The sequence below is a fragment of the Eretmochelys imbricata genome, chromosome 7 (assembly GCF_965152235.1).
Source record: "Eretmochelys imbricata isolate rEreImb1 chromosome 7, rEreImb1.hap1, whole genome shotgun sequence".
Classification (NCBI taxonomy): Eukaryota; Metazoa; Chordata; order Testudines; family Cheloniidae; genus Eretmochelys; species Eretmochelys imbricata.
In genome coordinates this window covers 81,859,578-81,884,060 of record NC_135578.1, presented here as the reverse complement: position 1 = coordinate 81,884,060, position 24,483 = coordinate 81,859,578, and the positions used below count along the sequence as shown (strand labels likewise).

Below are 24,483 nucleotides of genomic sequence, written 5' to 3'. Positions count from 1 at the left end.
AAAAGATCCCGTGTGCTTTGTATAGCATAACACACGGTCTACGGGTTGTCTTTACTTGAGGAACTAGTTGATAGCTGCTGGCTATTCATTTTACACATATTGGGCCAGAACTTTCAATCCAGGAAAAACTCTTCTCCGTGCAATGCTGTAATAGGTGAGGCAAAGGTAGTTTTAAGACACCTTTATACTCTTCCAATCCTCGGGCTGGCCTGGGTCTGAGCTGGCCCTTCATGAAAATTAGGACAGCTATTGCAATGCAGTAACTTATGCCTAGTTAGTCAAAATGCTGTTCTGGCAGTTGGAGATCACTGAAATAGAGGGATGCCCTCTCCAGAGGTGCATCTCCAGAGGTGGCATAGAACCAGCACACCTTTCATGGTGTATTTGATCATTTATTTCTTATTTTTCTGTTCTGGATATGTTGGTGCCTATTTGTACAACCGTTAAAAGTCAGACAGGATTATGGAGTTTTACAGCTAGTTAAAACTTATGGTATTTTAGTTTCTGTAAAAAGTGGAACAGGATTCTATTGTTAATCAGGTCTTAAAAATACAAATTAAATCAGGAGGACTCAGTGAAAAAGTTTAGTCAAGCAAGTCCATTTATTGAGCCTCTAATAGGTGTGTTTAATTGCAACAAAAGTCACTGATCAACATACAAAATACAGGACAATCAGGCTCCTTTCCATATGGATAATCTTTGGAGCATGGGTTAGAAAGACTAAAACCCTATCTAATAGACAGAATGCATGCCTAAAGTCTGATTCTTATTAAAGGTAAGTAGGACCAGTCAAGCTACCCAAAAGGTTCCCTTAAAAGAAACATCTGAAGTACAACACTACATTTAGAAACTGAATTATGTACTGGAGGAAGAAAGGCAGGCAGGCAGGGTTTGTATTTACATAAAGAGCATGCAATACAAATCATCAAAATGACATTCACTTTACATTTAGAGTTTATACCATTAGCATGGGCAAGAAACTAAACTAGACAGTTCTCAATTTTAAAAAAAGGTTCTATAGTGCCTAACATATCTGGATCTTATAGCTGCAAACATCTGAATGCTAAGGGCAACAACGAGGTATGGGAACTGTCCCAAAGTATGTTTGACAGAGATCATTTTAATATTGCACATTTCCATTCACTGAAGACAAGGGTTTAACGGAACGGAGACAGTTTGGCTTTTAGCCTCTCCATTCTTGTTGGAAGCAGACCAACCATTTCTTTACTGAGTTCTAGTTCAGTTTCTATGGCCTGGACAGCTTCTGGATGCTTCTCACAATAGTCTACCAGAAATGTGTAATATTCCAATGAGGTCTGCATATTCTCCAGTTGTTTCTTGCCATCAGAAGTAATAAGCTTGCCATATAATCGTGCAATGTGAAATTTGGCCACCATTGCAGGGCGAAGAACATCATCCTCGAGTTTTTCAGGAAATATCTTATCTGGGTTCCTCAGAGAATCTAAGAAGAGTTCATAGTACTTGACTGCTAACTGAGCCAGAGAATTAATTTTTTTTATAGTATGAGAGTCGAGTTCCTCTAGCCTGTTACCAATAGCTACTTTTAAATCCATCATCTCATAGTAGGTGTCTGCTAATTCAAACTGAAGCTGCCTACTGATCAACAGGTAATACTGTGGATTCAAATCCACGTACATGGGCTCCAGCATATCTATTCTACGCTTGTGCATCTTGCAGCGTCTCTCATAATCTTCTTCAAAGAAAGCAAGCACCTTAAACAAGGCACTGTGGTCCTGAACAATTTCAATATGGTCAGTAACATAGCCATCAAACTGAAAGAACTCTTTTGCTTCATGAACGTAATTCTGACCCACTAGGAAGACTTCTCTGGCTTCTTGAAAATCTAAAGGACATATACAGCTCACTTTCTCTTCTGTGGCTAATATAGAGTCACATAGATCACTGGTTCCAAAGAGAACAGCTTTCTTCCTGCCCTTCTCTTTTTCATCTTCCTCTTTTTTCCTTTGAGCTTTAAGTTCTGATTGCCTGTCTGGATCCAACTCTCCAATGTTATCCTAAAATGACAGAGCATGTTAGTTTAAAGACATGTGGCTATGGAGAACAACATGTATTGAAGCTGCTTTTAACTATAGTCCTTAATGCAAACAAACAGCAAGACAAGAGAGAGGGCATGCTAGCATATTAAAATTTATGCTCACTAAATTACACAAATTATGATCTTACCTCTGCAGTGCATGAGATTTATTTAACATGGATATTTTAGATGTATGTCTCCACCCCAGGAGGTTTTTGTATTCAGACAGACAATGGAGCTGGAGCCCTTTAAGACCTCAATTCAACAAAGTACTTTCAGCAGCTTCTTAATGGGCACTGTATAGTCCCATTGGAAGTCAATGGAACTATTTGAACGCTTAAGTGCTGAATAAGGATCACATTACCCACATGCTTACATTTAGTCCTTGTCTACACTACAAAGTTTTGTTGGCAAAAGTTATACTGCTTTAATTAAAGCGCTTTAAATAAAACCACTGTTGCATGTCCACACTAGCTCCTTATGTCGGCAGAGTGCATCCACACTAACAGCTCTTACATCGACAGAGAGCAGTGCACTGTGGTAGCTATCCCACAGTGCAACTGGCTGCAGGGTGCTTTGGGAAGGGTTTGCAATGCCTCATGGGGCAGGTACAGCGTCACACGATGCAGGTTTCTCAATCCCATCGTTCCAGGGGCATCCTAGTAGATTGTCAGCCACTTTTTCAAATGAAGCGTGGGAGGGGAGGGAGAGGAGGGTGGTGCGTCTGGGGCGGGGGAGATAGCAGGCCGACTGACCTATCCTGAGCCGGAGGGGGAAGAAAGAAACACATGTCAGCCCCCAGCTTGGCACAGCAATCCCTCCCAAAGCAGACCACTCTGCCTGCCTGCGGTTCTGTGATGCCCTCCGAGTTCTACCACAACCTCCTCAGCTGCTTGAAGCTGCATCCTGAACAGCTCTGTGAGCTCTACATGCTGAGGAATGTCAAAGCAGCACAGCAACCTCCCCCCTCTCCCTCCCCCGCCCCACTGTGTTCCTAGTGCAGGGCAGAACAGGAACATTCCACATTAATGATTTGCTCTTTGTTCCCCAAAGGGAGCAGCCCGCTCAGCTGTCAGATACTTCCCCAGACTTTTGAAAGGGATGGGGCACATGCCTGCAGGGCAGCAGAGATCAGAACAGTGAGCAGAGTGATCACAGCAGGCATTGTGGGACACTGGTGGAAGCCAGTTATGTGGACAAAACAAACAGCAGTGTCTACACTGATGCTTTATTGCTTTAACTCTGCTGCCAAAGGTTTATTACTCTCGTTGAGGTAGTTTTGTTTTGCCACCAAAGGTAGCTTTCTAGTGCGTACGTCCTCCTGTTTTGTTGGCAAAAGCCAGCTTTTGCCGAAAAATTTTTGTAGCGTAGACAAGGCCTCAAATACTTGAGTGCTCTGCTGAATTAAAGCCTAAGAAGGGGACTTTGTGGGCAAAGATCAGGGAGGCTTATAAAGTTGCTATGTTCCATTAATCAACCAGCAGGGCTGAGCAAACAGCTTGTTTTTTATCCGGTCTCCATACTTATTTGTAATATAACAGCTTTATTCGAGGGTTAACTGTTTTTAGAACATGTACAGCCTAGAGTTCAAATATTTGTCTCCTGATTACTGGTTGTAAAACTATGTATCCTTAATGTTTGGTTGTGAAGTTATTCCTGTTATTTATAAATGAAGTTTTTGTTGATACTTTTAAACAATTGTGAACAGAAATCTTTGATTACCTCAAGTGATTTCCGAGCACTCTGCAAAAGAGTCAAGCAGTACTTAATCCAACATCTTGCAATTTCAGCTTTTCTCTGTTGAAGATCCTGTTGGTCTTGTTCTGTTTCATCTGATAAATACACATATCACATAAAAAGCTGGGGAGAAGTGAAGTATTCCAGCTCAAATGTTACATTAAAAAGGAAGAACGATCATTTACATTGATCAGGATATTTTTCTGTCTTTCCTTTAAAGTTTTAAGAGTGCAAAGGTTGTAATCCCTAACTAACAGACTCAGAAGATGGATTACTGTGGATCTATCAAGTACTGCCTTTAAAAACAGTTTAGATATGTAACAGGAAGACCACCTGGTTTGGAGTTTTTCCAGAGTATAATAAAACAGATTTGTTTTCTATTCTAAAGTGAGAGTCCATCTGCCCTTCAAAAACAACTAACAGAAAAGCTGCTCTCTAGCATGATTAAGACACTGTTTGCTCTTGCAACAGCCCTAAGAATTATAGTGAAATAGAGACTGTCAAATTGAGGAAGCAAAGTCTGTGGCCAATCCAAAGTACAGGAAGACTTACTAGCCCACAAACTCTTACATTCTCCTTCCCTCCCCAAGTTCCCCACCACAATCACAGTTTGCAACTGTGTTGACATCTCAACACAGACACCAAAGATTGAACGGACGTTAAAACTTAACTATCCCATCACCTCTAATGGAAGTGGAGACAAATTAGTGGGACAATGTGGTGAAGCCTGCACTGCTGATGCCGCCATTCTTGTCCGCTGGATACAAAGGATGCTTCAGTCTCCAGTGCTGTTAAGTTGGTACCTTTCACAGGCACTACATTCTATTTTTTTTTTTGGGCGGGGGGGGGAGGAGCGCAGAAAGAGGTAGAGAAGGAGAGTTCTCAATAGCCTCAAAGTGACCTCCATTTGTTCATTAGTTTAAGAATCCCTGCACTGTACACAGCAGATGGTTTTGTTTTTGTTTTACTAACAGAATTTAGATGTTCCGTTCACATGCTTGCAGGTGTCTATTCTTTAAGCAAGTACTCAGGTGAAGTAACTCTAGACCAGTGGTTCTCAAACTGGGGGTCAGGACCCCTCACGGGGGTTGCAAGATTATTACATGGGGGGTCGTGAGCTGTCAGCCTCCACCTCAACCCGGTTTTGCCTCCAGTATTTATAATGGTGATAAATATATTTAAAAGTGTTTTTAATATATTAGGGGAGATTGCACTCAGAGGCTTGCTATGTGAAAGGGGTCACCAGTACAAAAGTTTGAGAACCACTGCTCTAGACCAGGGGTCGGCAACCTTTGAGAAGTGGTGTGCCAAGTCTTCATTCATTTATGGTTTGGCATGCCAATAATGCATTTTACATTTATGGGGCTGGCGGCTGGAACCCCAGATTGGCAGTGGGCTGAGCAGGGCCGGCAGCTGGGACCCCGGCTGACAGCAGAGTGCTGCCAAAAATCAACTCACGTGCCGCCTTTGGTACACATGCCGCAGGTTGCCGACCCCTGCTCTAGACCTTTACTGATCAATCCAGCCTTTTCTCCTTTAAAAGAGATTTGATGAATTGCAACCATTTCATATGCAGAAGTGTGACATATCACTGACTGAAAGGTCCTAGCTTGAAAATCTGAAGGCTTGTCTACACTGGCAAGTTTTGTTGTCAAAAACTGCCTTTTGACAACAAAACAGCAAGAGCTTACACGCTACAATGGGACTTTCATCGCAAAAAACACCCAGTTTTGGGCAACAAAAAACTTCCACCCCACAAGAGACTTTTGTCTTTTCCCCTCCCTTTATTGTCGACAAAGAACCAGTGTAGACACTGCGGATTGTTTTGTCCAAAGAACTGGCTTCCACCAGTATCCCACAATGCCTGCCCTGATTGTTCTGCTCAGTGTTTTGATCTCTGCTGCCCTGCAGGCATGCGCCCTTCCCCTTTCATAGCTGTGTGTTCCTCCTTTTGGGGAAACAAAGAGCAAATAATCGGAATGGTCCTGTTCTGCCCTGCACTAGGAACACAGCAGCACGCAGACTGCTGTGATGCTTTGCCATTCCTCAACATGGAGAGCTCACAGAGCTACTCACGATGCTGCTCTAGGCAGCTGAGGGGGCTGTGGGAGAACTCAAAGAGAATCCCAAGATACACAGCGATCAGCTCCTCCTCCCCACAACACTGCACTGTGGGATACATACCCACAGTGCATTGCTCACCCGGTAGACGATGGCATCCCCAGTGTGGACATGATCTGTCAACAGAGGGAGCAAGCGTGAACACCCTTCGGCGATTTTTGTTTTGTTGAGTTTTGGGGGTGGGTGTCGACATAAGTTTTGGCAACAAAACTTGGTAGCGTAGACAAGCCCTGAGTGAGTGGAACTTATTCCCATGTTTTAGATCCCAGAACTTTCCATATGATGATTTTCATAGTACAGTGGCTCAGGATCTTTGAAAACTCGTGGCGAACAGGGGAAGTCCCGGATGACTGGAAAAAGGCTAATGTAGTGCCGATCTTTAAAAAAGGGAAGAAGTAGGATCCTGGGAACTACAGGCCAGTGAGCCTCACTTCAGTCCCCGGAAAAATCATGGAGCAGGTCCTCAAAGAATCAATCCTGAAGCACTTACATGAGAGGAAAGTGATCAGGAACAGTCAGCATGGATTCACCAAGGGAAGGTCATGCCTGACTAATCTAATCACCTTCTATGATGAGATTACTGGTTCTGTGGATGAAGGGAAAGCAGTGGATGTATTGTATCTTGACTTTAGCAAAGCTTTTGACACAGTCTCCCACGGTATTCTTGTCAGCAAGTTAAAGAAGTATGGGCTGGATGAATGCACCATAAGGTGGGTAGAAAGTTGGCTAGATTGTCGGGCTCAACGGGTAGTGATCAATGGCTCCATGTCTAGTTGGCAGCCGGTGTCAAGTGGAGTGCCCCAGGGGTCGGTCCTGGGGCCGGTTTTGTTCAATATCTTCATAAATGATCTGGAGGATGGTGTGGATTACACTCTCAGCAAATTTGCGGATGATACTAAACTGGGAGGAGTGGTAGATACCTGGAGGGCAGGGATAGGATACAGAGGGACCTAGACAAATTGGAGGATTGGGCCAAAAGAAATCTGATGAGGTTCAATAAGGATAAGTGCAGGGTCCTGCACTTAGGACGGAAGAACCCAATGCACAGCTACAGACTAGGGACCGAATGGCTAGGCAGCAGTTCTGCGGAAAAGGACCTAGGGGTGACAGTGGACGAGAAGCTGGATATGAGTCAGCAGTGTGCCCTTGTTGCCAAGAAGGCCAATGGCATTTTGGGATGTATAAGTAGGGGCATAGCGAGCAGATCGAGGGACGTGATCGTCCCCCTCTATTCGACATTGGTGAGGCCTCATCTGGAGTACTGTGTCCAGTTTGGGGCCCCACACTACAAGAAGGATGTGGAAAAATTGGAGAGAGTCCAGCGAAGGGCAACAAAAATGATTAGGGGTCTGGAACACATGACTTATGAGGAGAGGCTGAGGGAACTGGGATTGTTTAGTCTGCAGAAGAGAAGAATGAGGGGGGATTTGATAGCTGCTTTCAACTACCTGAGAGGTAGTTCCAGAGAGGATGGTTCTAGACTATTCTCAGTGGTGGAAGAGGACAGGACAAGGAGTAATGGTCTCAAGTTGCAGTGGGGGAGGTTTAGGTTGGATATTAGGAAAAACTTTTTCACTAGGAGGGTGGTGAAACACTGGAATGCGTTGCCTAGGGAGGTGGTGGAATCTCCTTCCTTAGAAGTTTTTAAGGTCAGGCTTGACAAAGCCTTGGCTGGGATGATTTAAATGAGGATGGGTCCTGCTTTTGAGCAGGGGGTTGGACTAGATGACCTCCTGAGGTCCCTTCCAACCCTGATATTCTATGATATAAAACTTAAGAGGAAGGGAGAAGAAAAAAAAACAAAACCAAAAACCAAACAGGAGGAATTCCCAGCATGCTGTAATAAATATCACTTTGCACTTATAGAGCATCTTCCATCCAATGATCTCAAGTCATTAGCTTCCTCATCTATACAAGAGAAGTATCATTATTCCTATTTAACAGATGAGAAACTGAGGCACAGAGAGGTTAAGCAATTTGCCCAAAGTCACAGAGGAAGATTTTGGCAGAGTTGGAAAGAGGACCCTTGTCTCTCAACTCTCAATTATGTGCTGGAAGTAGACCATCACTGTCCATATACTTTACTGTAATAAATATGATTACGTAATAACAGAGGTGACTAAGGGACAGCCAAGAAAAGGGCCCCACCACTGTGTTCGGTACTGTACACACACAGAGTGGACAATGGCCCCTGCCCTGAAAAGCATACAATCTAAATAGACAAGACAGACAAAGGGTGGAGGAAAGGGTCTGACACACAAGCAGATTGAACAGCATGATGGCAGCAATCATCATGTTAATTCCACTATTTTTGGGGGGAGGAGGAAGAGGGGAGAGCCGGGAGAAGAGAAGGTGGTTTAGTTTGGAGGATATCAGCAAGAAGGGAAGGGGGAAAAGAAAGTAAGACATCAAGTGTGGATTGAAGCTCAGGTGAAGAGATGAGGGTGTGAGTGAGAGTCACTCAGCACAGAGCAGAGGAAGTCCAGTCACAACTGTAGAGTTCTCAATGTCCAAAGATCCCTACTTTGGTTCCTACCAGGAGTCGTCTCCTCTCTGCAACCCAAAGGACAGTAGGAGAGATGCAAGCCCCAGAGCATGAGTGTGTGGCCTCCCCTGCACAGATCTGGGTACTGCAAGGTTCTGGGAGGGAAAGGTGGCTCTGGCTGGGCCCCATTTTACCCCTCCCTGCCACAGTGCAGCAGTTCCATCTTTGGCTGCTTCTACTCCTACTGGCTGGAGTCTCTGGATGGTTTCCTTGGTGAAAGCATACCACATTTCTGACCCCAATGTCACCCTAGTGATACAGACAGTAACACAGTCAAGTGACCATGGCAATCTAGATGTGTGAATTCACAGCTGTCAATTACTTCATATTTATTCTAAGATGTCTTGACAGACCTCTATGATTAGTACAACCCAGTATTTCGATGCTGTCGTCATCATGAATAGGTCGGAATACGAACGAGAGGCTGCTAGGCAACTCTCCAACACCACTTTCTACAAGCCATTACACTCTGATCCCACTGAGGGTTACCAAAAGAAACTACACCATTTGCTCAAGAAACTCCCTGAAAAAGCACAAGAACAAATCCGCACAGACACACCCCTGGAACTCCGACCTGGGATATTCTATCTGCTACCCAAGATCCATAAACCTGGAAATCCTGGACGCCCCATCATGTCAGGCATTGGCACCCTGACAGCAGGATTGTCTGGCCATGTAGACTCCCTCCTCAGGCCCTACACTACCAGCACTCCCAGCTATTTTCAAGACACCACTAACTTCCTGAGGAAACTACAATCCATCGGTGATCTTCCTGAAAACACCATCCTGGCCACTATGGATGTAGAAGACCTCTACGCCAACATTCCACACAAAGATGGACTACAAGCCGTCAGGAACAGTATCCCCGATCATGTCACGGCAAACCTGGTGGATGAACTTTGTGACTTTGTCCTCACCCATAACTATTTCACATTTGGGGACAACGTATACCTTCAAATCAGCGATACTGCTATGGGTACCCGCATGGCCCCACAGTATGCCAACATTTTTATGGTCGACTTAGAACAACACTTCCTCAGCTCTCGTCCCCTAATGCCCCTACTCTACTTGCGCTACACTGATGACATCATCATCTCGACCCATGGAAAGGAAGCCCTGAGGAATTCCACCATGATTTCAACAATTTCCATCCCAACATCAACCTCAGCCTGGTCCAGTCCACACAAGAGATCCACTTCCTGGACACTACGGTGATAATAAGCGACGGTCACATAAACACCACCCTATACCAGAAACCTACTGACTGCTATTCCTACCTACATGCCTCCAGCTTTCACCCAGACCACACCACATGATCCATCGTCTACAGCCAAGCTCTACGATACAACCACATTTGCTCCAACCCCTCAGACAGAGACAAACACATACAAGATCTCTACCAAGCATTCTTACAACTGCAATACCCACCTGCTGAAGTGAAGAAACAAATTGACAGAGCCAGAAGAGTACCCAGAAGTCACCTACTACAGGATAGGCCCAACAAAGAAAAATAACAGAACCCCACTAGCCATCACCTTCAGGCCCCAACTAAAACCTCTCCAAAGCATCATTAAGGATCTACAACCTATCCTGAAGGACGACCCATCACTCTCACAGATCTTGGGAGACAGGCCAGTCCTTGCCTACAGACAGCGCCCCCAACCTGGAGCAAATACTCACCAGCAACCTCATACCACACAACAGAACCACTAACTCAGGAACCTATCCTTGCAACAAAGCCCGTTGCCAACTGTGTCCACATATCTATTCAGGGGACACCATCATAGGGCCTAATCACATCAGCCACACTATCAGAGGCTCGTTCACCTGCACATCTACCAATGTGATATATGCCATCATGTGCCAGCAATGCTCCTCTGCCATGTACGTTGCTTCTTTTACATAGAGACTGTCCAGTTTGACCCATGGACACAAATCAGACATCAAGAATTATAACATTCAAAAATCAGTTGGAGAACATTTCAATCTCTTTGGTCACTCAATTACAGACCTAAACGTTGCAATTCCTCAACAAAAAAACTTCAAAAACAGACTCCAATGAGAGACTGCTGAATTGGAATTAATTTGCAAACTGGATACAATTAACTTAGGCTTGAATAAAGACTGGGAGTGGATGGGTCATTACACAAAGTAAAACTATTTCCCCATGTTTATTCCCGCCCTGTTCCTCAGATGTTCTTGTCAACTGCTGGAAATGGCCCACCTTGATTATCACTACTAAAGGTCCGTCGTCCCCTCCCACCCCCGCTGGTAATAGCTCATCTTAAGTGATCACTCTCCTTACAGTGTGTATGGTAACACCCATTGTTTCATGTTCTCTATGTATATAAGTCTCCCCACTGTATTTTCCACTGAATGCATCTGATGAAGTGAGCTGTAGCTCACAAAAGCTTATGCTCAAATAAATTGGTTAGTCTCTAAGGTGCCACAAGTACTCCTTTTCTTTTTGCAAACACAGACTAACATGGCTGCTACTCTGAAACCAGTATTACGTAAAGTCTTGGGCTCCTTATCTAAAACGGCTCTTGCATAGCCTGCCTCCTAAAAATGTAGCTAAATTGGCTAGATGAGATATAAAGGGTGATTCTATATAGGTTTTTGTCCATTTTCAAGTTTCCAAAAAATGTCGTAAGTGATGACATTTATACACTGTGCAACCCAGCTGACTGAACTCTGGTTAAAGGAAGCTTGGCTGTCTTCCCTTCAGCTGTATTTTGCCCCTGAATAACAATGCCAATTGGATCTAAGGGGACTACATTCCAATTAGCATGAACTCTTTAAAACTAGCTAACACTCACTGCAGCAACAGCAGGCTAGGAGAATCCAAAAATGCAGCCCCTTTGAATGCTAGCACAATCTGCCATGAGTCTAAAGCTTCATTTATCTGAAGCTTTCAGTTGTCCAAGATTTGAAACACCCAGGGCTGTGCTGTAGATATGCAAAACCAAAGCTTACCGTTTTACAGGAAGTAACGAAGTAGGATGTTTCAAGTAGCACAGCTACAGTCATATGACCATGCCCCCTCAGAAGCATGGCTGTCTTTTTAGGAAGGTACATTCTATTGCACTTGACTGTGTTGATTTACGAGTTGTTTATTTCATTACACCAATACAAAAAGTCAGTCAGGGATGATGACACAACTTCATAAGTACCATCTAATGAGATTGCACCATGTCGAGTGACAAATTGTAGGGTGTTTTACATGTATCTGCTTTTGTGCTGAAGTCTTCATTTTAAGCCTATTCTCAGCAAATGTCTTCTTGCATCAGATTTGTTAAACAGTTTTCATTTAGGGATTGCTCTAAACAGATTATACACTGTACTGTAAATGTGAGAGCCAGGATTTTTTATTTATTTTCTTTTTTTCTTTTTTAAAGGGTGAGACATTTTCTCTCATACTCCTGAAAACACCTGGACGAAGATGTTCACATTTTAGAACTGCCCCAATGTTTTTTCCTCCATCCTCCTGGCAACTTCTAACATCTGTCAATTTTACCAAAAAAACTCACTAAAGTATCACCTGACTCTGATGAAATTCCTGAATCAGCAGCAATAAATATCTGAGCTTTTCTCAAGGTGTTTACATGTACTAAATCTTAAGAACTGTTGTGCATGCAACTTAAAAATCTTGGTTTAATAGTAGTACTGGTATAAGGGAAGATAATTAATTCTCCAAAAGGAACTGGAACTCCTATTAAGAGCTCCCAACTGATGAACATATGAGCATTTAACATCCATACTAACAATGCTTATTTCCAAGCTACTTGATTGAAGTTAACTATCAGTGAAACAAAAATACAAAAAAAAAAAAAAAAACCCACACAACTTACTGTCCTCGGAAGAAGGAACCTGTCCAGCTTGGCTAAAGATAACATTAGCAGCTGCTAAACAGTGTCGAGACTCCATAAAGCATTGCTGTGGGGGAGAGAAACAGCAGTGTTCAACCATAGGTACAAAACAGCCAATGAGCTGCTACTTTAGACTTAATTAAGTCCCTCAAGTTGTATAGTTAGGACATGTGAAGATGGGGAAATTGCAGAACTGAAAGGTTCAAGGACATTTTCCTTTGGTCACTAGAAAATATAGTAGAATTTGAAAGGAAAGATGATTTTTTACATCTACTATGGAATATAGCACCTTCCCACCAACAACCCTCCACAGAGGTAGTCACTGCCTTTTATAAGCAGGACTGAAGCACAAACATTATAAATTCTTTCCATGCTGCTCTGACCTATGCTACTGTCATTTCCTGGGTCTGTGGTAAACACTGTGTTGTGGGGCATAATACAGCCCTGAACTGAACATAAACTGAGCATACATTATGAGTCAGATTCGGATTCCCTTACTCTCGCATTGAGTAGTACTTTACTTGATGGTTAATTCTTTCAATTTATCTCCTCAAAAGGTACAGGAGTGATAGTTTACTGCTGAAACTCTATTCTTAACTGAGTGGTATTGCAGAAGCCTCCAAAGCACCAAATTGTTTTACAGAACACATTAGAATTTGAGTTGTCTTCCGTAGGAAAGGCCTCATATAAAAACAAAAGTACTTCACAAAGCAGTGAGTTGTTTAGTGACAGTACAGAGACTCTGGAGGCAAACAAACAGAGCATCCATTATATGATTGGCTCACACAACCTTCCACAAATTTTGTGCACATGCTAAAATATCCAAGAACAATTACTTAAAGGGTGCAGTGTAAGACTCAAGCCTGAATGTACTTGTTTTGGCTAGATAAGAACTAAGTATTAGCAGGTAGTTTAAAAATATTTTCCTTTTTGTTTCACCTTTAAAAAAAAAAAATCTCATAAGCACCACATCACACACCACCATTATTATTAATTATTTGTACTACTGTGCCCACTTGTGCTTTAATTCTTAAATTTACCCCTCTGCTTACTTTCAGCAACATGCTACCACGGGAAGTGCAACCACTGCACTCCCTTAAGACAGATGTTTGACATTTGAGGTCTATTTGTGTGTTTAAAGGAGGACATTTTAAAAACCAGTAGGCACCATGCCTCAATGAGCTACTGGAACGGCAACTCTGACTTTGTAGTTACCTTTTATGATTGCAGGTTAATAAGTCATAACCATAGCAGAGAACATTTAAATGGTTACCTTAGTGAGATAATATTGTGACAAGGTAGCAGCATTCAGAGCCCATTCTACTGGATAGTAGCCGCTGTACTCAAGCTGTCGTTTAAGGGTGGTATGGCAATACTGGGCAGCCTTCTCAATCATTTCCAGGTGTTGGTAGACTTGGGCCAGATAATATAATGTATGGGTATAGGCTTTTTCAAATCTGGGAAGACAATTTGGGTCTTACTTTAGATTTATTTATTTTTAAAAAACAAACAGCCATCACATACTCATTTCAAATGTATGCTCTAGTCAGCACCCACCTTTTTGATCTCTCTTGATCTGTAAGTTTTTCTTCTTCAGCCATGAAGTGTTCGCTGGGATCAAGGGGAGGGTTCCCATTCTGAAAAATAAGCAGTATATCCAGTACACAACCTGTAACTTAGTGATATTGTGCTCCCTCTGCTGGCTGCAGCGTGAAACACAGTGCAAGACCAGAAAGACCTGTGAGCATTTTGCAGTTTTTCAACCCCAAATTTAACACTAAACTGTTGATTTTCCACAGAACTTCTGAATGTTACATTTAATGTGATTTCCTGAAGTCCATGAGATGTTTTTAGAAAAAAAGCAAACAGTATGCCTCACTTTTTCTATTGTGTTATAAAACTGCTTCTCATATATAACTGTGTATATTTTTTTAAATATTACATTGTGACAAACTAATTTACTCTGGATTCATACTGATCTCATGAGAATTTATTAAACAGGTCTACAAATATCAAATAAAGAATTCATTTACCAAGATACACTACCAGCACACACACACACACAGTATCCTTCACAATATTTCCTGCAGGATAAGCATAGAGAATGCCTAGCAGACCCTACCATGAGGTCTGATCCCACTAGCATTTACGCATGTGAGTAGCTTTATTAGGAGCAGTCCCACAGAAGTCAAAGAACTACTTTGTGAGAGTAATGTCACTCAGTAATGTCACTCATGTGTGAAAGCATAACAATGTCCTTGGAGAGATTACGGGTTCACTCCCCATGAACAATCTCTTGATCTAAGGCCAGTCCACACACTATTTTTGAAACAGTGAAACTATTTTGGCTAGGAATGGATTTTTTAAAAATAAAAATAGTTATACTGGTACAAGTCATGGTGTGGATGCACTTATATTGGTATAAGAGAGCCTTATTCCAGTATAGCTTGTTCCCCTTCCCATATGGGAAAAGCTATACTGGTCTAAAGCACCTTTACGCTGATATTGCGTCCATACTAGAGGAGGATGTATCACTTTATACCAGTATACTTAAACCAGTACAGCATTTGTGTTTAGACAAGCCTTAGAAGCATGAGTCTCTACTGCTTAAGCTATAGCACGTCATCAGCCGTTAACATGGAGGAAATAGACCCAAAATCTCTCTCTGTGGTCTAGCCACAAGAAGGGAACAAAGAACACACTGAGTTAGTTGGGTTACACACTCCCCTGGGGCCAGGAAAGCTTGAGTTCCCAGCATATCAAATCCCCATATGGCACGCCATTTCTAACAAAGTGCAGATCACAGCATTTGCTAGTTCAGGTCCCTACTGTCATCTATATAAGGACAAGAAAGAGGCAAAGAGTGAAAGGACACCACACAAATCTAGCTGCATGACCACAGGTGAAGTGCAATTCATTTTAAAGAAAAACTCCAGTGATGTATCAATTTCAATTTATTAGGTTCAATAGAGAACAACAAAACATTCACTCCAAAGAGACACCATGCTTCCTGAAGAGACTGAACCAAAGCGTAAAGCATCTCTCAAAGTTTTCAAAGGGGAAAGTCATAGCTTTGAGTACTGATTTAGATAGATTTAAACAAATATTTAAGATGTGTGTGAAGTAAATGTAGTTTTGTTCTATATTAATAGTTTTTGTTCGCTCTGTTTATGGAGATGATTTCTGGGGTTTATACAGAAGGGTCCTGTATACAGCATCTTGCCATTGTGTCTGTTCCTATAAGACAGCTGTCAGACAGTTATATCTAGTACAATTGGGCCATACCCATGCCAACACAATTTACAGCACAACTTTGTCTGTCTGCACCTAACTTGCTTCATAGATATGTATGTGCCTGCTTTTTATGAAAATTTGGTACACCTACCCAACAGTGCCTCAATTGCTGGTGGCACTGGCTGAGGACTGTGGATGTGCTTCCAAGATGGCTGCCTCATATCACTTACCATTCTGTAAGTTTTTAAGCATGCCAATATATTAGCCAGTCACGTTACTTGACATTATGAGCATTTTCATCACGGAGGTCAGTTTCGCACTGCAACTTGCTGTACTAGCGTACTTAGTAGTTTACAAGCTTATTGCCTGATCACTTCAGAAATGAACAGCAGATAAATGTTCCTGCAATAACAGTACTTAGCTTGACATAGATTTTTCATCCATATATCTCAAGGGAGGATAAATATTACTACCCTCCTGTTACAGGTGCAGAGACAGACACAAAGAGGCAAAAGGACGAATCCAAGGTCTCCACAGCTCAGTGGAAGAGCTGGAACTAGAACCCAAATCTCCAGATGCAAACCTCAGTGCCTTATTTGTTGGGCCACACGGTCTCTGCCAAGCTAAGAGAAGAATATCAAGAAGAATGGAACTTCTGTAACAGGCTTGGTTTGTCTACATTCTCGAGACATACCATGAGACAGAGGGAATCTGGACCACGCTCATGAAATGAACGCAAAACAGGATTGACACATTAAAGTCATTCTGTTCTTTACACTTAGAATAGAACTGAAGACGTGGCCAGAATGGAACTCTCTCTGTGGCAATCCACCTCCCTCTGCCTCCTGTAGAGACTCTGCAGAGAAAGGAGGAGCAGCTCAGAGAAACACTCCTCATGAGAAGTGGGGCAGGGGCTGGGAGAGGGAGTAATATAGCTACCTTTTCCTCCCACAAATTGGGGGGGGGGGGCGCACCGTACAATAGGATTGTGCCTTTACTTGCTTTTTCATTAAAAACAACCCTGAAAGTGGTTGTTGTTTTTTTTTTAAAATACATATCTATTCTACTGGTCTTTAAGTCAGGTTTTGTCTAGCCTGGAAAAGGAGGGTGATTGAAGAGCTAATGAAGTGATGACATCACAAGAGCGCAAAAGTTAAATAACCCAGGGATGAAAGGATTTTTAGAGTCAATTTGTTTAATGCTTTTTTTTTTGGTTACACCTGTTTAGAATAACTAATTACCTTTTTTTTTTTTTTTAAATTAAAAAGTATTTATTAAACTTTCCCACCAGTTCAGCTGAGGTGCAAGAGCTCATAACACATTCCCTCAGAGATTCCCAACAAATTCTTCAGTAAATTCCAGGAGATCAGAGATGACATTTCTAAAGTTTAAAAAGTTACAGGACTTCCTGCACCGGCTCTTTCCCCTTTCCAGTCCCAGTGCACCCTTCAGATCTCAGGCCTCATACCTTTACCTATGCTGGATGGAGTTCCATGATTCTCCCGCTCTTAGACCAGGCCCCGGGCTACAGTACCCTTTGAATCAACCATGATAAGCAAGCAGGTCCAACTGGTCTCAGCACCTGTGGTTCTTCTCTTTGGGAGTCTGATCAGTGATGTAAATAGCGACCAAAGCATTGTTTATTTTGCTGTAGGAACAAAGCGTTTTAAGAGATGTGTGTAGAGTGTTTGTTATCTTACTTAAAAAGCCTTAACATCCTGTGATAGTGACCTACACAGGCCTAGCTTCTTCAGTCATCCCAGCAGGGTTCCCATGTCTCTGTCTCACTCCTCTGAATAACTACTTCTCCTTGTGAGAGAGGGATCCCTTTTAATCCTGCCAGGTCTCCTTTGTTCTTGTGAGTTTCTGGGCTTTTTGCCTTATTGGCCAAAACTAGTTAAGCTGTCTGGAGCCAAGATATAGAATCTTAAAACTCCAATCCTGTCACAAGAAACTTAAAAGCTTTCAATCCCTTTTTACACCTCATAAAGCAGCAAAAAGTGAATAAACTTGATTTTAAAAGTTCTTTGTATGTTATATTTAATATTCAAATCTCAGACCCTACCAATCAGGCAGTAAATACACAACTGCACAGACCATCTCAAATTTTAAATGTATGTTAAAACTAACCCCACAAAACAATCTTCCCAAACTGACTATTATTCCAGCTTTCCATCTCAATTCAGTCTTTTCAGAGAAACATTGGAAGAGCTCCATGGAGTTAATAGAAAAGAAAAGGAAAAAGAAAAGGAAAAAGAAAAGGAAAAAGAAAAGGAAAAAGAAAAGGAAAAAGAAAAGGAAAAAGAAAAGGAAAGATAGCAATCCAGCTTCCAACATCAGAGATAGAACCTACATATGCTTCAGGATCATGCTTATGGTCAAACCCTGAATTACTCCTGGGGGAATTCTGCACCACTGTGCATGTGCAGAATTAATGTCCCCCACAGATTTCTTTACTTCCCCGCAGAAAAATTAATTTCTGACAGGGAAGCAAAGGGAAGCTGCAAGAGCAGTCACCCCCCACTCCCTAGCAGTGCAGGTACATCATTTCAGGCACCTGGAACAGCCAGCAGAGGGGTAAATTACCGCAGGGCTGGAGACACCCCAGCCCGTGGCTCCTACCCTGGGCCGGGATCAACTGCTAGTCCTGGCTGGGCTGGAGAGGACGGGACTTCCTCTTCCCCTGCAAGAAGTGGCTGGGGCTGTGTCAAATCCACCCTCAGAAACCTCCCCCAGCTGCAGGAAGCTCAGCATCCTCCCCTGCTTCCTGCCCCGTAACTCCTCAGTTGTGGGAGGGAGGGGTCATTGCATGGGGAGCTGCTCCTCCATCCTCCCAACCCCTGTGCATCCAGACCTTCCACACCCAGATGCTCCTGCCAAGCCTCACCCTGTACACCCAGAACCACCCCCCAAGCACTCCATACCTGAACCCCACCCCACTGAACCTCAACCCCTTCATCTGGAGCCCCCCTGAACCCCAGACCCCCATCTCTGCACCCTAGACCACTCCCCACTGAGCTCCCTACATCCCTACACCTGGAACCCCACCCCCACGCCTGTGGATGCAGATCCCCCCACACCTAGACCCCGCACTGAGCTGCCTGCACCTAGATTGTCCCACACAGAACCCTCTCACCACACTGAGCCCCTTTACACTTGAATCCTGCCTGGTTGAGCCTGTCTGCCCCACACCTGGTGTGCCTAGCACAGAGGGGCAGGGCCCCAGTGTGTTTCTGGGACAAGCCCAGGCCTTGTGTTGTGTCAGGGTCAGGTGCAGCCTCACCGCTGAGTCGGTGTCTTAGAAGTGGAGAGGCTGCAGAGTGATCTCCCACCTTCGTGCAGCCAATGGTCTGTGCTCCCCACTGCCCTGCTGGAGCCTCCACATTTATTTATTGACAAATAAAACTTGTAGAATTTTAAAATACCATGTGCAGAATTTTTTATTTTTTGGTGCAGAATGCCCTCAGGAGTACTGAATACAGGTTGTCATGTACACAGCATCAATGCCAGAAATGAGTGTCAGGTGTTAACTAGGAGACATTTTTAAAAAGTTCAGTCCTCACAAAGACAGAGAGGCCAAAAATTTGTAAAAAGAGAGAGAGGCCAAACTGTAACTGGAGGGATTTCCCCGCTTCCAGTGTGTTGAATTGCTGTGTACTACAGTTTTCTTCAGAGTCACAAAAGGTGAATTAATAATGCAGAAAGCTGTTTTTGCAGCGCTATTGATACATTGTGATTGCCTCAAAGAGAAGAACAAAGGCCCTGTTGTGCCATTGCTATCACACAGCAGAGTCAACAACTCAGGCCTTGTCTACACTGCCACTTTACAGCACTGCAACGTTCTCATTCAGGGGTGTGAAAAAACACCCCCTGAGCACTGCAAGTTTCAGTGCTGTAACGTGGTAGTGTAGACAGTGCACCCAGGACCGGTAGCTACTCCCCTCATGGAGGTGGGTTTTGTTTTGTTTTTTTTAAAAATAGTACTGGGAGAGCTCTCCCCCAGTGCTGGTGCTGTGACTACACAGACACGTTAAAGTGCTGCTGTTTAATATGCATAAGGAGTTTGGTCATTAACAAGACTGCCTGAAACACACAAGAGCCTTTCTGAAAGAAAGCTAAGGGCATGGCTGCACCTGCAGATGTAGAGCGCTGGGAGTTAAACCAGCCTTTGGAGACCGCAGCAGGAAAAACGCTGCCGTGTGTTTACACTGTCAGATTCAAGCGCACTCGAGTGGCCACATTAGCAGCTCTTGTAACGCAACAAAGAGCAGTGCACTGTGGTAGCTACCCCAGCACGCAAGCGGTTGCGACATGTTTCTCATATTTGAGTGTGTGGGGGGTGTGTGTGTGTGTGTGTGTATAGGGAGACACAGTGTGTTTTGGGGTGCTGAGAGTGTGTCAGCATGCTGTCTTGTAAGTTCAGACAGCAGCAGACCAAGCTCCCACCCCCCGTCTGCCTCTCCCTCCTTTCCTCCCTCCCCACACACCCCAACAGAATTCCACACTAAAGGTTTGCTTTGTCCCAGAGCAGATAAGCATGCCACGCGGGCTGTCAGAAACAGAGCTTTGAAAAGGGATATCCTCATTCCTACAGCCAATTCCATAACAATGAGAAGAGTGGCCACTTGATTTCAGGGGATTATGGGACATTTCTAGAGGCCAATCACAGCACAGTAACGTAACACCTCGTTCACACGGATGTCCAGGCGTTTCAGCCCGGCCACAGCAAGTGTTATGCTTCTCCTGGAGGTGGATTACCAGGAGTGCTCCAGCTGCAGAGTCCAGGCGCTCTACGTGCCTTGCCAGCATGGACACGTCGGGTGTTAGGGCACCCGGGATTGCTTTAATACGCTCTAACTTGCAAGTGTAGCCAAGCCCTTAATGCATGCAGCACTGTAAACTGTCACAGCAAATCGATGCAGACAGTTCAGGAGTATTTAAGATTAACCTTTTTCTTTGTTAACTAAAAGGTATGGTTTGAAGTCTCTCACGGCTTTGCAGTACTATCAGTATGAAGTTAAGTAGAGATAGCGGAAGCTAGATTCCATCTAGTTTTAATTCTGGCTAAATAACTTCCAACATTGAATATTTTACTTATTTTAGTATTTAAGCCAAGTTCATTTGCTGATTAAACCAGAACTGAAGCTATGATGAATCACAGATCTCAATTCCTCGTAGTGCTAGCAAACACACGTCACTTTTCAGAAGCACAGTAGCTGCTAGTAGGAAGCTTCACTAAGATGTTTTTCAGAAAAAAATATTCACTATGTATACTTAACAAGAAATGCCTCTGTATGTGAAGGCTCAAAAATGATATTCTTCTGACAGATGCAGTTTTCAGAACAAGAACCATCTTTTACCATCTACAGCACTCTGCATAATCCCCAGTCCTGGCTGGCATCTCTAAGTGGTGCCATAACACAAATAAATAATAGTGCAGTGCATGTGTAAAATAAGCTCTGTTAACAGTACCTCTTTCATGTACTGATTGTACAACGCCTCTGCAGATTCCAAGTAAGTCTGTGCTGTTTTAATTTCACCTCTTTCCGACCACAGGATACCCAAATTGTTCTATAAATGTAAAAGGGGGAGGGGAAGCGGTAGATGGGGTGGAAGAAGGAGGAAAGGAAAAAAAAAAAAAAAAAAGGTTATTTTCCAGTATTTCCCATTCCCAACAAAGTTCTCTAAACACAACTAAATTAACTAAATTCCACCCCAACACACACAGCCTATTTGAGCCAATAAGAGTTACACTCCTTTTTCTCTAAAAGCAATACCTGGCTCATAGTTTTTACCTTAAATTGTTTAAAGACACCTTATCACACTATAGCAAACATGAAAATAAAGACCCAAACATACATAAGCATATAATTTTCTCTATTTCTTATTATTGCAGGTGTGTGTTTAAACAGATGCTCTCTCATATACAGTTTTATTTCTGATTCACCCTGCAATTAAGTCATAGCATCAGTGTTGTCATAAAAATGACCAGGAAGTTAGAAATTCAATATTATGACTTCAAGGCTGGATAAAATAGGATGAGAAGTTGAGCTAGAAAAGAGCAGATGATGTTTAAATAAGTATCTTCATTGATAGGCAAAAGTGGCAAGAAAAGTTAAGAAGTGGAAGATAAGGGATGGGTATTTTAGATCTAACCATGATAATTCACATGGCAACATTTCTTACATTGCTTCTGGAGACTCTCCAATTTCAAACAGCTTCTCCAAGTATATCATGAAGAATTTAGCATTCATAAACGTTCCAAGTTGGACACGTACTAAATTTTGTTTCTATATTTGCTCACTTGAAAAGGTAAGTCTTAATATACAACTAAAGAGACTCAGAGGGGTAAAAGTGGAATTCTATCAAGTTGCCTCTGCAGCTGGCCCACTCAAATTAGCCTTCTTTTAGGAGCATCAGACTGTGTGGTGCTCATAAAGAGAAACACTACGTCCATGGGACTGGATGTACAGTGTAACAGGCAAAATCAGACATCAATTATCTCGTATAGCACTATGCAGAAGAGCACAAATCAGAGACAGGGCCACAGGAATTGACCTAATAAAAGAAACTCTGTACCAGTGCTTCCACAATAGAGGTCAGTACAAAGAAAGCACATAAAAGCACTTTAAAAAAAAGAAAACACTTCAGATGCAGATCTACAGAATTGGCTCTTTTATCTTTTAAACCAAGAAAGCTTATGCCCAAATAAATCCGTTAGTCTTTAAGGCGTTACCGACTCGTTGTTTTAGCGGATACAGACTAACACAGCTATCCCCTAAATTCTGTAGATTATTGCTTGTACTGCAGTATTTATGTTGCTTTCCTTTAAATGTTCAAGGTTTGTTACAGCCTGTGAGATTGAAGTCTTGGTGCAAAAGCCCAGTTAGACACCATGATTTCTAGTTGTGTTATTTTGCATACATTGTCCAATGCTAGGAACAAGAGCATCATTTGGCAACAGAACTTCTAATAGCATTGGAAAGATCTCTGGATATAGCAAAAAGAAAGGGCAGGAACAGCAGGACAAAGACAGTGTATCCAGAAGATAGCACCTGTCTGTTATAAACGAGCACCATTTTAAAAAGCCAATTCAGAAGCAGAACTAGGAGTACTTGTGGCACCTTAGAGACTAACAAATTTATTTGAGCGTAAGCTTTCGTGCGCTACAGCTCACTTCATCGGATGCATTCAGTGGAAAATACAGTGGGGAGATTTATATACACGGAGAACATGAAACAATGGGTGTTATCATACATACTGTAACGAGAGTGATCAGGTAAGGTGAGCTATTACTATGGGGGGGGAGGGGACCTTTTGTAGTGATTTTGCAGAACTGAATCCTTGGCCTAAGACAATAGAAATTAAAAAAAAAAACAAAAAACTCTGGCATGATGTAAACTTGTATAGTTACGACCCTTTTAGTTACTGATGGGACACTAACCCATTTTGAATGGTTTCTGAAATAAGCCTGTTACTTTTAAATGACAGGTTTATAGTGTTGACTATGAGCCCAACCCAAGTTGTCACACTGGAAGACAGTTACCACATGCAAATGCAACCTTGAAAATTTCAGGTAACCAACCCACTTTACATACCGGTTTGAAAAAATGACTTGTTGTAGTCAAGTCACTCCACTATCCCCTATTATAATAATTTTGCAAGGCTTCACAAGGAGATAGTTATTGTGAGGTTGCCTGTTATGGTTAGATCAGCCAGCTGTCCGAAGGACATCTGAATAGTCCTTCTGTTTAAGACTTCTTATGTTACAGCTTCTTTTAGCACATGTAAAAATTGAGTAAAGACTGGAACATCTCTGAGAATGTATATGTATTTGGTAACTATTCTGAAGGGAATATACAGAGGAGAATGAAATTATTGTAAGGAAATTAATAGTATTTGCAAAACTCTACTCACTCAGATATGGTATTATATTACCATAACGTTAAAGAGCAGGCAAACAGATTAACTGCAACAATAAATTCTCATCACAATTTTGCGATGCAACTTTACATTTTCAAAGCACTGTTCGAATATTAACTAGCATAGCCCTAAGATTTCAGCATTTCAATAGCTCATACTGCCACTTACACTGTTCAGGTCATCCTAAGCATCACAAATAAAACGGGCCCAGATTGGGCAAGGTTTATGGTGCTACGCTGCCTAAGGTCAGGAACACCCTAACGCTGGAAATGGCGTATCTGCCCAAACCTACTTCACGTCCCAAATGGCACGATGCTCCAGATCGATTGGATACTCCCACCACCCAGAGCCAGGAGCGAGTCAGCCCCCCGTTGCCCAGACGTGTCGGCCGCCGCCAACGGCGAGATAAGTCACCACAGCGGGACCCAGAGAGCAACTCAGTGAAACCCTCGCCCGCCAGGGGAGTCAAGCCAGGGCCCTGCCATTCGCCCATAGGGCGCCCTCCCATTGAGCCGCGGCAGAAGCTCGTGGGCCCGGCACGTCCCGGGGCGCCGGCCGCTCCCTACCTGGGCCTGAATGTAGAGGGAGACGCAGTCCCGGGAGAGGCGGTGGCGCTCCAGCAGCCGGGTGCACTTCAGCAGGTGCTCCTCGCCGGCAGAGAGCTCCTCGGTCTCGGTGTGGTTCACCCCGAGCTCATACTCCACCACGGCCAGCCGCACGGCCCGCAGCGCCGCCGCCTCCCCCGCAGGGGCGCCCTCGGCCTCGGCCGCCTCCTCCGAGCCCAGCAGCTGCCTGATCTCCTCCAGCAGCTCCCGGGCGCCGTACTTGGAGCGGTAGGGCTCGTTCTCCGGGTCCTTCTTGGACTCCACGTTGGAGAGACTCAGCGAGCTGCGGAACTTCTCACAGAGCGAGGCCCAACCGGCAGGGGCGGCCATCTTCCTCGCCGGGCCCAGCGCCACCCGCCACTGCGACCAACCGCCTGGGCGGCTCGGGGGTTT

General features: G+C 43.5%; 1 protein-coding gene across 1 annotated transcript; it reads right to left on the bottom strand.

The window, feature by feature from the left end:
* Nucleotides 1–578: 578 nt before the first annotated feature.
* On the bottom strand, nt 579–24,420 carry KIFBP (kinesin family binding protein). The gene is made up of 7 exons (XM_077821834.1): nt 24,052–24,420; nt 21,035–21,133; nt 13,886–13,965; nt 13,602–13,785; nt 12,311–12,395; nt 3,779–3,888; nt 579–2,036 (listed from the first exon to the last, which is right to left on the bottom strand). The coding sequence occupies exons 1-7, from the start codon at nt 24,418–24,420 to the stop codon at nt 1,158–1,160; spliced, it is 1,806 nt and encodes a 601-aa protein (XP_077677960.1). The 3' UTR covers nt 579–1,157.
* Between the last annotated feature and the right edge of the window lie 63 nt (nt 24,421–24,483).

What these genes read in the sequence shown, in the direction of transcription:
- KIFBP (XM_077821834.1), bottom strand. Translation starts at nt 24,420, where the DNA reads ATGGCCGCCCCTGCCGGTTGGGCCTCGCTCTGTGAGAAGTTCCGCAGC. An exon ending in CCCTCTACATTCAGGCCCAG is followed by an intron (nt 21,134 to 24,051) that starts GTAGGGAGCGGC and finishes TTACATTTATAG; the next exon opens with AACAATTTGGGTATCCTGTG. An exon ending in CACAATATTATCTCACTAAG is followed by an intron (nt 12,396 to 13,601) that starts GTAACCATTTAA and finishes TCTCCCCCACAG; the next exon opens with CAATGCTTTATGGAGTCTCG.